The sequence below is a fragment of the Pleurodeles waltl genome, chromosome 4_2 (genome assembly GCF_031143425.1).
Source record: "Pleurodeles waltl isolate 20211129_DDA chromosome 4_2, aPleWal1.hap1.20221129, whole genome shotgun sequence".
Classification (NCBI taxonomy): domain Eukaryota; kingdom Metazoa; phylum Chordata; class Amphibia; order Caudata; family Salamandridae; genus Pleurodeles; species Pleurodeles waltl.
The window spans coordinates 339,101,410-339,113,570 of NC_090443.1; the positions used below are offsets into that span (position 1 = coordinate 339,101,410).

Consider the following 12,161-nt stretch of genomic DNA (forward strand, 5'->3'; position numbering starts at 1 on the left):
ATCAACTTTGATGAACATCAAGCTGTGTGTCATTGTTTGTGTAATCGTATATTTATGTTGTTTGACCCTTGGCAAGATTTATCCCTTGTAGTCTTGTGAGTATTTCCTTTTTCCTGTATCCACGAGGCTGCTAGTGGTACAGAGTTCCTTTTTCTACAGACCTGAGCCAGGTTTTGTCTTAGAAGACACCATTGTTTGCTAATTTACTTCTACATCCAGTTTTTTTTCATTTCAGGAAGAGCTTCCAGGAATCTTGAAGCGCAAAAAACAACTCCAGAAGCTGATCACTGACTTCAATAGTGCCAAGGCCAGGTAAGGCACTGCAGCCTATCACTACATTGGTCCCCTTTGACCTACACGGATGAGTGCTAGGAACTGAGTTCTTTGAGATCTTCATTTAACGTTCTGTATGTAACCCAAGTTTTTTTTGTTGACGATTTGGTCCTTGTTCCCTTCTTTTTTTGGTACCCTCGTCCAGGTATAATCAAGCACTGAGGTCCTCTTCAACCGGAGTTGGCATTGGCACAGTGGCCGGCACTGGAGGTGCCTCCAAGTTGGAGATGTTAAAAGAGGAAGAGGAAGACTTGAAGAGGAAGCTAGAGCAGTGCAAGGTTGGCACATGTCATCCAGGGATTAATAATGGGAGCCGATCTCAAAGAGACTATGGGATAAGTCCCTTATCTGTCTGCCAGGCATGGCCCATGCTCTTCCCCCTTATGGTTGCTCTAGTTTAGTTCCTATGGTCTGTCAAGGACGGGTTTTTTTTGGGGCAGGTTTTATGAACCTTATTTCAATGGAGATGGGTTTGTTGGTTTTAGATGTAGGCTGGTCTTGTACTGTAGGCTGGCTTTTGTCATTCTGGCTGCAGAGATTAACTACTTGTGGTAACCGCATAATCTCCTTCCATCCAAAACCATGATAAGGTAAAGCTATCCTAGTCCTAGGATAAACACTCTCCTCATCTGCCCCCCCTCCCAAAAAAACCAGGGTCAAATAAACATGTCCTTTATGTACTCACCTGCCAATAAAGCCTAAATCAGATAAATAGGCAGCACAGCGTTTGTAGATGGGTTTTGATTCACTGGTTTGTAAAATGTCATTAGCTGCCTTAGCAACTTCAAGCAACTTAATTAAAAGTAACTTCAAACACCAACAAGGTTACAAAATACTACAAGCATTGTTAAAGCCAATAGGTTTGGCAATATCAGCCAGCCGTTTGTTTTTTTCAGTGCTTTGTTTTTATTTGTCATGATTTTTGTAAAACTTAACTATTTTACTGTTGGGGTAATCTAGCCAATATAAAAAGTGGCTAAAAGCAAACCACTTTTTCTTGTCTCAAAAAGCACGCATTACCATGGTAATTCCTAGCACTTGGGAAAGTGCAGAATGCTGTCACTCACATTACAGTTAGCCAATAGTTGAAGTGGGCTGACCTTTGTCCCATGTGGTATGCTGTAGTTGGCAGGAGAAAATGTAGGGGACACAACAATAGGCTAATAGATGAAAAGGGCTGGCTGATCACATATTACATGCATAATTTTAGTAAAATCAAAAGAGCTTGGATAGCGCAAGACCTAGAAATAATGTAAGCATAGGTATTTTGTATTCAATTACACTTGCATGCGTGGAAATGCAATTTAAACCAAAGGGAGTGTCTAAGCTTTTAGGAAGAAAGCATCACATTTTGATAAACTCTGAGAAAGGGGCAAGTAGTTATAAGTTTCAGTCCTTTAGGCAGTCAGAATACCACCTACACATTTTTACCGCACGTGATTCATCAGTTTATGCTAAAATAAAAGTTCTTGCAAACAGCCCCTGTGTGATTATTCTCCCCAAGTTCACTTTTTTGTTTAACACCATCCCCTTGGAATTTAAGAATTCTTGGTTTAGGAAGATACAGGCACATTTAACCTCGTTTGTGTGGTCATCTCGAGGGGTCAGGATTGCCTGGTAAAAACTATGTAGGAAAAAAGAAAAAGGGGGGATTGCGGCTCCAGATTTTTATAAGTATTATTTGGCTTTTCAATTGAAGAATGTGTGGGTATTGTTACGCGACAGGTCAGAATATACTGGTTTTTGGGGGGCGATGACGCAGGAACTGTTAGAGACCGGCAGGCATTTTCTGTACAAGTTTGGTCATCCTAAATATTTCAAAAAGATCAGTTTGAAGATTCTTAAAGCTGCTGCTAGATTGTGGTGGTTGGTCCGACAAATTTTAGGAACCAAATATTATAGCTTCCTGGCTCCGGTCTGGGACTCTCCTGGCACCCCAGAATTTTTTACTTTAGCGCTCCCATTGAAGGGGTGGAACGGTGGGGACAAATTCTGGAAGAGTCAAGGCTGGTGTCCTGGAGCAGGATGCAGGAACTTACTGAACACAAGATTTCAAAGTTCAAGTATTATCAGTTAGTTAGCTGGGCTTCTGCCCTCCAAGACGAGGGGGATATAGAGAACATCTGGGAGGGAAAACTAGCTCAAGCTTTAGTGCCTAAAGAAATCGCTGTTTGGTATCAGGCGTTGCTAGATGCTTCAGAGCTAAGTCTGTCCTTGGCGGAGAAGAAATGGGGCGTCACTCTACCAGCTATTGATGTGGCAAAGTTCTGGGAAACTTCTTGTTCTATCCTCTGGTTGACCACCAGATCGGCCGCGTTGAAGAAAAACCCTCTATTTACATTGTATAGAGCATATTGGTCTCCCCAGAAGCTATCAGTTGTGGGGAGGACAGAGAGGAGCTGTCCACGTTGTGGGGAAGTCCATGCTGACGATATCCATATGTTTTGGAGTTGTGCGAGCCTAAGGGGGTTCTGGGTTGGTGTAGAGAGCCTGCTTCAACAAATCTTAAGTGCAGAATTAGAGGTAACTCTTTCGTTAGTGAACTTTGGGGTGGCACTTAGCACAACCTGGTATCCAAGACTCCCCAAACCCTATAAGCATCTGATTTTCATACTGGTACTATTGACTAGACAGCAAATATGTTTTAGGTGGGTTTCATCTGTACCCCCATCAGTATCTGACTGGCTGATATCTGTGAATTATCTTTGTCGATTGGAGGGTTTTTCCCTGCTGGTAAACGAGACGAGTGTTGGGCCATATGGGCAAATTTTCAACAAAGTAGCTGCTTTTCCTCCTTATAGTCCAATGATTACTGGCCCCCTGGGTTCAGGAGGTGTACCCCGTAAGCACGGTAGATTCACAGGCATGCACTGTTCGGCAGGCATGGAGAACAGTCTGTGACCGGGAGAGGTGATAATTATTTGTGACTTCCTGTATTGGAGGGCACAGGTTGATGACCCTCGCCTGGTGAAAGTGTGCTTTTATGAGGACAAAAAAAATAAAAATACAGCCCCCGTGTGTTAATAGGATCACAGGGTCTTCTCTATACACTTCCAGGTACGTGTGTACCCTTGACGTCTGTTGTGGTCTGCTCAGTCCTAGCATTGTAAGACTAAAGTTCTGTTACCCTACTCCGGAAAATGATTGATTGCAGGCCCAGCAATTTGATGTTCACATCAGTGCAAATTAAACAAGCTAGTGTATAAGCCCATCCCATTTCTTCCCTGGCTGGCTCAACAATCTGCCTGTCATTCGTGTCTTTATTTATTTGGCCATACAGGATTTCCCACATTTCCCCTAAGGTGATCAACCAAAATTCTTTTTTGGTCAGAAAATAGCCGTTTTTCCCTGTGATGTCCATGCTTCCTGATAGCCTTTAGCCATTATTATTGGGATGAAGGACTTAGACGGCGGCATGGCCTTCGCATCAGCTCTGATGAAAGGACATGAGATTGTTGATAATGATAAGTGCTAAGATAATGTTAAGACCATTCAGTGATCAGACACCTGGATGGATGGACGAATGAGCAGATGAACATACAAGCTAAGTCTTTCATGATCATATTGATGATGCAGATAATGTTTACATTGGTTGTTAAGACAACAAGGCTAGTGTCAACTCCACAGTGATGCTGGCAGTAGGACTGGTCACAAAAGGCCTAAGATATTGATCTTGTGAAAAGGGCTAACATTGACAGATTCATGAGATATTGTCCATTGAGGCGCACCATTTGTGACCGATGATGAAGATGGCAGTAATGCTCAAAATACCTGCACAATAGACTATATTTGCTGTCCTGGTGGTGGGTTTGATAGTAACAGGCAGACTTGTACTACAACAAGTGACCATAGCTACTGTAATGATGAAACTTCTGAGAATGTTGATGAAGTTTATATCAGTGACATGGATGATAATGAAGCTGCTCTCTCCCTGACCCTCTCTTACCTTTTTTAGGATGAGTACCTGGCTGATCTCTACCACTTCGCCACCAAGGAAGATGACTATGCAAAGTATTTTGTTAATGTAAGTTCCAGCGTTCAAATCTTAGTATGATAGGGAGACCACCTTATACCATGTCATCATGGACACCGTCTCCTATCCTGAATTTTGCACCTCTAAAATATTGCTTTCAGGTGTGGCTGTGTAATTAGGTGAATAGAACAAAACACAGGTTCAAAACCAAGAATGCATAATGTTATTACCAAGAGAGATCCAAGACTGGCAACGGCCCCCCAAAAGATCTGGAGAGTGGTGGTCACCCTCTACCATGTTCCCTAATATGAGGTTGCCTTTTCTACGCTATCAATATTATTCGTGCCCCTTGTTTATTTGTATCCTGAGTGCCTGTGGTGTGTTGTGTTTCCATGGTATCGCCAAGCCACCTGTGAGACAGATCAAGCTCTTGTGTGCCTTTGTCTCACAGCTCCTGGATATCCAAGCAGAGTACCACCGGAGGTCACTGAACTCCCTGGACCGCGTCCTGACCGAGCTGAAGGAGAGCCACAACATGACAGGTGAAGCCCACTTCCCTCTCACAAAGATAGGGGCCCCCTGTTGTAATTTTGCTGTTCCTCCACTGTGGGGATGTAGGAGGTGGCTAACTTATTTCCTTCACCTGATGTTCTGCTGTGACTCTCAGTTATTTGCCCATTTGATGTCGCCATATTGACAGGAATGTGGTAGACAGTTCCTTCCTTTTTGAGAAGCCATTTAAGTCGCTGCAAAAGGGTTATGGGACAGGGTTTTAATGGGTGTTGGCTTTTTAGAATCCTGAAAGGGACATGGAGTGTGGTCTTACACAACCCCGTCTTACACAACCACAAAAACATTTTCTTCTGTCTCATTCTGCTAAATTATTGCTTGTGTAATCACGGTTCCAGTTCAGACCAGCATAACCTTCTCCCTTTTACCTTTACTTTGTCTTTTCAGCCCTCCCACGGAGACAGCCATATACTGTCTAGGTCTCATTCCTCTATGCCTGTCCTTTCTCGTTTCAGACTCACTTCTGAAGGACAGTTCGCTGTCTGGGGTGTACGGCATAGATCTGGAAACCCACTTGGAAAAGTTCAGCAGGGAAATTGCCCTCCCCATCGAAGCTTGTGTGATGATGCTTCTCAGCAAGGGAATGAATGAAGAGGTAAGTGTGAAAGTCATTAAAAAAACAAGTCTGCTGACTGACACCACTATCTCTCTGCCAGATCCCCATAAATTTTGTAATCTGCAAGCTGTTCTCCATGCTAGATCCCCAAGCATTTCCAGTCCGCAATCTACCCATGGTCCTTTTTACTAGATCCCCAGGCATTATCAGATAAACCTTCACAAAAAAATAATACTTTCTCATACCTGATACCCAGACATGACCAAGGAGATACTGTCATTCATTACCATTAATTCAGTGCTTTATTTGTGCCTATATTTGCTGGTACTTGGCACCCATGTTTAACTCGAACACTAGCAAGTTCTATGACTGTCCACTACATGGTGGCACTGTGTGCCTACTGTCAGCCTGGCACTTCCGTTTAGCATTGCAATATGCATTAAAATTAGTAATAACAGTGCATCCACAAGCCAATTGTACTGGTAATTTGAAGCACTGACGGGGCAGTGGGAGGTGCAAGCTGCAATTGCATCCTTAGCGAAAACTTGGTCTGGCATTTTCATTTTTTTTTTTTTTTTTTAGAAGTTGAGCACTGCATGATAATGGTATGTATCATATTTGCGATTCGGAAATAGCAATTTCTTAAAAATCGCAAATGCTATTACCGAATCGCAAATTGCGATACCGGCCCCATTCGCACCTATGGCCCTGTAGGCCCATATTTGTGAATTTTTTGCATTTCGCAAATTACAAATTCCTAACTGGAATTCGCAATTTTGGGAAATGCAAACCCCAGGGTGCTCGCCCAGGGCCCCCTCTGCTGCATCCCAAGAATTTTCTAAAAGACATGTAAGGTGCACACATGCCAATGGAGCTGTGTGCGTTACATGTCAATTTTAATGTATTTTTTAAATTTGCACATGGTTACCACCAAGTTCAACTTGGTGGTAATAGCGATTCCTTAATGCCCAATTCGCATTAAGCAATTGCTTGTTACGTGTGGTTTAGAAATCGCAAATAAGGATTCCTTATTTGATATTTCCTATTTAGAGAATCACAAATTGTAATTCTCTAAATGGGGTCGCAATTTTAAGGAATCGCTATTTTAGTTATTCCTTAAAATTGCGTTGCAAATGCCTTTCATACATACTGAAAGGCATTTTTGCATTCACAAACAGCCCTTCACACCATTTGCGAATGCAAAAATGGTTGAAACATCTGGCCATATGTGATTATAAATTATCAAAAAAAAGAATACATTTAAGAAGAGATATTTATGAAGAACCTTTTATGCAGAAACACATTTCACATTGTACTGACGTTATTAAGAGTATGAGATTGAAGATAGTCACTTACATAACAATAATTATAATTGTTATACTTACCCCTGCCCTAACCCAGTCCCAAACTTTAAACACTGTACTAACACTTATGTTTTGCATGATCTTACACCAGTGACAGCCGCTGTGAAAAAAAGTGGTGGGGCAGCAAGAGGGAAGAGGTGGGACAGCATGAGGAGAGAAAAATAAATAAATAAATAAATAAAAAAACACTTACCTTCAGAATGCCACCTCGGTGTTCTTCTGAACCTCTTCTCTTGACTCCTGGTCCCCAATGTCAATCCAGACGCCTCTCTGATGCTAGAAATACTATGCTATGGCTGGATCCAAACTGGGGTGGCATGATGAGCAAAAGAACGATGAATTAAACCCAGATCTGTGACTGGGGGTGAGTGGTTGAAAAGTTTCAGCACCCTTTCCATCATCCTTTTTGTTTTGCTAAAGTTGCCGTAAGTGAGAAGGGTATGCCCAGACGAGGGTCCCTTGCGCACTGTGCCACTAGATTCAAACTAGCATGGCTGACGAAGGGTGAAACCCTGAAACCGATCTCAGGATGCTTGTTTCCGGTCCCGGGAGGACCTGGCCTGGCAGTTCGGGCTGGACTGTTCCCATGGAGAACAGGGTCAAGACAGATTTGCATATGGTTGGATCCAAACTGGGGAGGCATGGTGAGCAAAAGAACGATGGATTAAACCCAGATCTGTGACTGGGGGTGAGTGGTTGAAAAGTTTCAGCACTCTTTCCATCATCCTTTTGTTTTGCTAAAGTTGCCGTAAGTGAGAAGGGTATGCCCAGACGAGGGTCCCTTGCGCACTGTGCCACTAGATTCAAACTAGCATGGCTGACGAAGGGTGAAACCCTGAAACCGATCTCAGGATGCTTGTTTCCGGTCCCGGGAGGACCTGGCCTGGCAGTTCGGGCTGGACTGTTCCTATGGAGAACAGGGTCAAGACAGATTTGCATATGGTTGGATCCAAACTGGGGAGGCATGGAGAGCAAAAGAACAATGGATTAAACCCAGATCTGTGACTGGGGGTGAGTGGTTGAAAAGTTTCAGCACTCTGTCCATCATCCTTTTGTGTTGGTAATACTATTTATCAGCATGAGAGCAGCGCTGTGATTGGCCTGAGCGTTCTGATTTGACGCTCAGTCAGGCACTGGGAGCCTGTGCTTGGTCTCCACCCAGCTGAGCACCACAGCTCGGATGGAGCGACCCTAGTGCGCATGTCAGTTTGGCCGTCCTAAAACAGCCGGCCAAACCGACATGCACACTTGCATCAGTGCCCACCACTCCTCCCCCTGCTGCAGCTGCTGTCCATCAGGGCGGCCCAGCTCCACCCTAGCCTTGAATTTGGCTCAGCAAGGAAAAATAAAATGATTTTATCCTGTGTTATTATTATTTTATTTTTCATGTTTTCACTGCTGGGTGAGCAGTGGGGCAACCCTCCTCTGCCTTAACAGAGGAGCCACCGCTGTCTTGCTCACAAGCCTAAACATGACTGTTTCCTGATACTTAATCATAACCATAACTCTGTCCCAAAGCCCAACCACAGCCTAAACCCAAACCCTGTCTAACTCTATTTCCAACCCAATCCTATCCCTCAGTTTTATCACAACCCCTACACAGTTCAAATCCTAACTTTTTAACCATCTCCTGCACAAATCATATTTCTTACTCAAACCTTACAACTAAAACAATGATAGTAGAAAATTGATTTCCAATGTTAATTGATTTTCTTCATAATTGCTCTTCATGTTTGCTTTCTTTATTTTATTTTCTCAGTGATGGGTTCCCTCATAGTTCTTTTTTAACAATATCTACAATCTTCACAAAGTATCCAACTCATTTCAGCAGAAAGGCATGCATCTATCCCCCACAATTTGTTGGTCCTGATCTCCAGGTAGATCCAGACGAGAAACCTTCTCACTACCTACAACTCCTCTCTAACCTCAAAAACATTCAAATCAAGCTGCCCCTCATTCCTCACCTGAATCTCCACAATGTGACGGAATATTCTGTAAGGATGCTGATACCTTACGGATGGGTAGTAATAGGGTGTCCTCTGAGTTCCACAAGACTATTTACTGCATCCTGTTTGAGAAACTTCTCAGCCACTGGTCTTCTCCACAGGGCCTCTTCAGACTTGCAGCAGGAGCCTCCACCCTTCGGAAGCTGAAGATGAGTCTGGCTGGCGGATCTGGTGCAATGGAGGAGTTCTACACAGAGCCACACGCTGTAGCTGGTATGTCTATATAAAATGGCTTCTTCTGCAACATTCTGTAGTACAATAAACATAATTCACAGCCTTTCGCATCTTCAGCCAACATGAACTATTGTTAAGCAATGAGAGACAACATTCATAATTCCTGCAAAGTTACAACTAGAGTTTCATGAAGTTTACTTCTGGCAATTATGGGACTTTTAGAAAGCAGGCCAAAAATCTCACAAAAAGTTAAATGAGAAAATTGGCTATGTACGAACAGTCTCCAGTTTTTCAAAGGAATTTTCACCTGCTAGCAAAGTTGTTTAAAGTGTGCAAACCTACCCACTGTGGTTATATATTTATTTACTTTTGGGCATCACGGTTATGACACTATTCAAGGGTTCTAGACCTGGACCTATGTTGTAGGTCCACAACTGGTCAAATCACCTGCAGTGTCTATTAAATGATAGCCATTCTGAGATGACATCTTTGATACCATTAAAGATGTCAACCAAAGCACCTTTTGCAGCACTGAGCATGCCATGCACTGTACCTTTTATATCATAACCCATCTGAAATATCTCTTCTTCTCTTTCAGGGGCTCTAAAATCTTACTTGAGGGAGCTGCCTGAACCTCTGATGACCTTTGAACTCTACGAGGATTGGATGAAGGCAGCCAGGTGAGATGGCTTGATTGATGGTGAAATATACAGCAGGCCCGATTGAGACCCTTGCAAGTGATCTCTCGATGACCCACTTTGTGGCACCCACTTTGTGAAAGCATACCCTCCAAAGCCCTCAATACATGTCAGGGGAGTGGAATTACCTAATGAATTTGAGGCTTACCCGATTCCATGTGCATCCATTTTTATAAACATGGTGCCACATTTATGACCGTTTTCATCTTGTTTGCACCACCCAACATGGTACATACGTGACTCGTACCTTAAGTGAGATTTATGGACCCACGAGTGCCAATTTCCATGGCCCTGAATGGCTCCATAAATCTGAAGTAAAGCAATGCAATGCAAATCGCTGCGTTGCCTTCCTCTGCACTAGGGAGATGTTCCATGGACATTGCATGGGTGTTCCCACGCTACTCCCATGGCTTTTGACACATTTCCAGGTTTACCAGAACTGGTAAACCTGGGAATGCGCCAAAAACATATGCCTCCCCATGAGAGGTGTAACAAGGAGAAATATTTTTATTTTTCCTTATTTTTTCCTCTGTATGTGTGTGCTGCATTCTATAGCACACTGAGAAAGAGGAAAAAGCCTCAGGGGATTGTTTTTGATTAGAAAGGTTCCTCTTCCTGCACAAAAATAATCCTTCGTGCGACAGAGGCACCCTCGCACCATGGTGCAAGGGTGCCTGCGTGGCACTTAGCAGCCAAAACGGCACCAGTGCAGAGGAAAAGCCAGGAATGCACTGTATTCTTTTAAATACGTCCCATTCCTGCCCTTTCTCTGTCACACAGTACAGCGCAGCAAGGTGACTTGCTGTGCAGCACTGCATGACAATCCCCACACAGGTGCCCCATGGTTTTTCCAAGTATGGGATTAACCAGACTGAATTTTACAGAGTGGTAAAATCGTAAGAGTCTGCATCAGCTTAGCCTCTTTCCCCCTTTTTTACATTTTTATGTCGAGAGTAAGCGTTTAACCTCATATATACTTTTAGTATACTTCTTATGGCTTAAAGTGATTTAATTTGTTGGTTGCAGTGTCCTTTAAAAATTCTTGCTTGCTGGTGATCAGTTCTGCCTTTTTTTCCCTCTTTTTTTCTGTTTTAGAGCAGTGACCAACTACTGTATTATTCCACTTTGGTTTCTTTATCTGTTGCTGTGACAGACTACTTTTGTAATTTCTTTGTTGCTGTGTTTTCGCTGTGGGTGTTTTAGGCTGGTAGCTGCCTGCATTTTACTGCAGCATTATTTTCCTCCCACCTCCTCTCATGTCGCTGAAATTTGTTTTGGCTTTATTCCAGTACTGTCCTTGTTTACCTCAGGATCATTAAATAAGCTTATTTTACTAAAGTAACACCTGGTGCCTAAACATTTAGCTCACTGCTCACGAAAGCCACAATATGCCCTTTCTGGTAGAATGTAGCTAAACCTAGATGCAATGATGTGAAACTTGCAGAGCGTCTCATCTGGAGTCTCTCTCTCCAGGCCCCCTCTCTGCCAGCCCTCAGAGACATTTGCACACAGGGCATTGTTTATCTCCTTTATTGGGGCCATAAATCTTCTCAGGCTGCTCTGCTACTGCTGACCTCATTGGATCTTTGTTTAAATGCGAGTAATACTTTTCCAGCCTTAGTTTTCAATTTCTGTTCAGACGTTTACACAGCTGAAGGTAGTGCAGTCATCTTATCATCTCTCCTCAAGGGCTTGTGATTTCTGATGTCAGTAGCTGCCAGTGACCACCAAAACATGTCAGGAAATGACAAAATTATGAGGCAGGGTTGAACAATTCATATGGCAAGAAAAGTCCAGTTCTGAATTTACTATGCCAATGGCTCTACCTCCAAAAAATGTAAGACCTATTCCATTCCAAATGCTTGTTTTTTTTATTAAAGCTGAACAAAACAATGCTCCCTTTGCCAGAAACTACCTTCTACTTCCCTCCCTCAACCCTCCTACTCCCACCCTCACTTCTCACCCCATTCAGAAAGTAATTTCATAGAATATATTCAGAGCAATAAAAGCAACATTCTCTGCCAACACTGGAAAAACACGGTCCTCGTGATTTTTTGCAGTGCAAAAATGTGGGAATACTCATAAAGACTACTTTTCACAAGCCTTAAAACATTGGTAAAAGTCCACCGGAAGCCCAGGCAAACTCTGAAAACAGGAAACCATTGTAATGGCTAAATAGACTGAAACAAACCAACCACGAAATGCTGAAAGGTCACAACGCGAAAAAATGCCTTCATAAATGTGTTTTCAGAGCTTGTGAAACAAAAACTCAAAGGTAGGGGTGTGGCTTGCTTTGTGTGAATGGCTCTGTGGAGAATTACGTGTGGATAGCTGCCTCACATGGTTCATGATGGGCACATGCGGGATGTGATCATTTGGAGGGCAGCCGCTTCCATGTTGCTTCTGCTGCCGACAGATTGCGCTGTGTGTGCATTAGAGAACCACTTTGCCACATTACCAAAGCCATTTGTAAAGTGAATGGCAGCG

The 12,161-nt window shown here is 43.1% G+C and overlaps 1 protein-coding gene across 2 annotated transcripts in view; it reads left to right on the forward strand.

Annotated features, from left to right (window-relative positions):
- The window catches only part of SH3BP1 (SH3 domain binding protein 1), a 128,864-nt gene that overhangs the window by 77,963 nt on the left and 38,740 nt on the right, over positions 1 to 12,161 (forward strand). For both annotated transcript variants that reach the window (XM_069231376.1, XM_069231377.1), the window contains exons 6-12: positions 236 to 312; positions 479 to 611; positions 4,289 to 4,357; positions 4,758 to 4,848; positions 5,332 to 5,471; positions 8,904 to 9,015; positions 9,575 to 9,656. In XM_069231376.1, the coding sequence (XP_069087477.1) occupies positions 236 to 312; positions 479 to 611; positions 4,289 to 4,357; positions 4,758 to 4,848; positions 5,332 to 5,471; positions 8,904 to 9,015; positions 9,575 to 9,656 (704 nt within the window). The remainder of the gene's footprint in view (positions 1 to 235; positions 313 to 478; positions 612 to 4,288; positions 4,358 to 4,757; positions 4,849 to 5,331; positions 5,472 to 8,903; positions 9,016 to 9,574; positions 9,657 to 12,161) is intronic.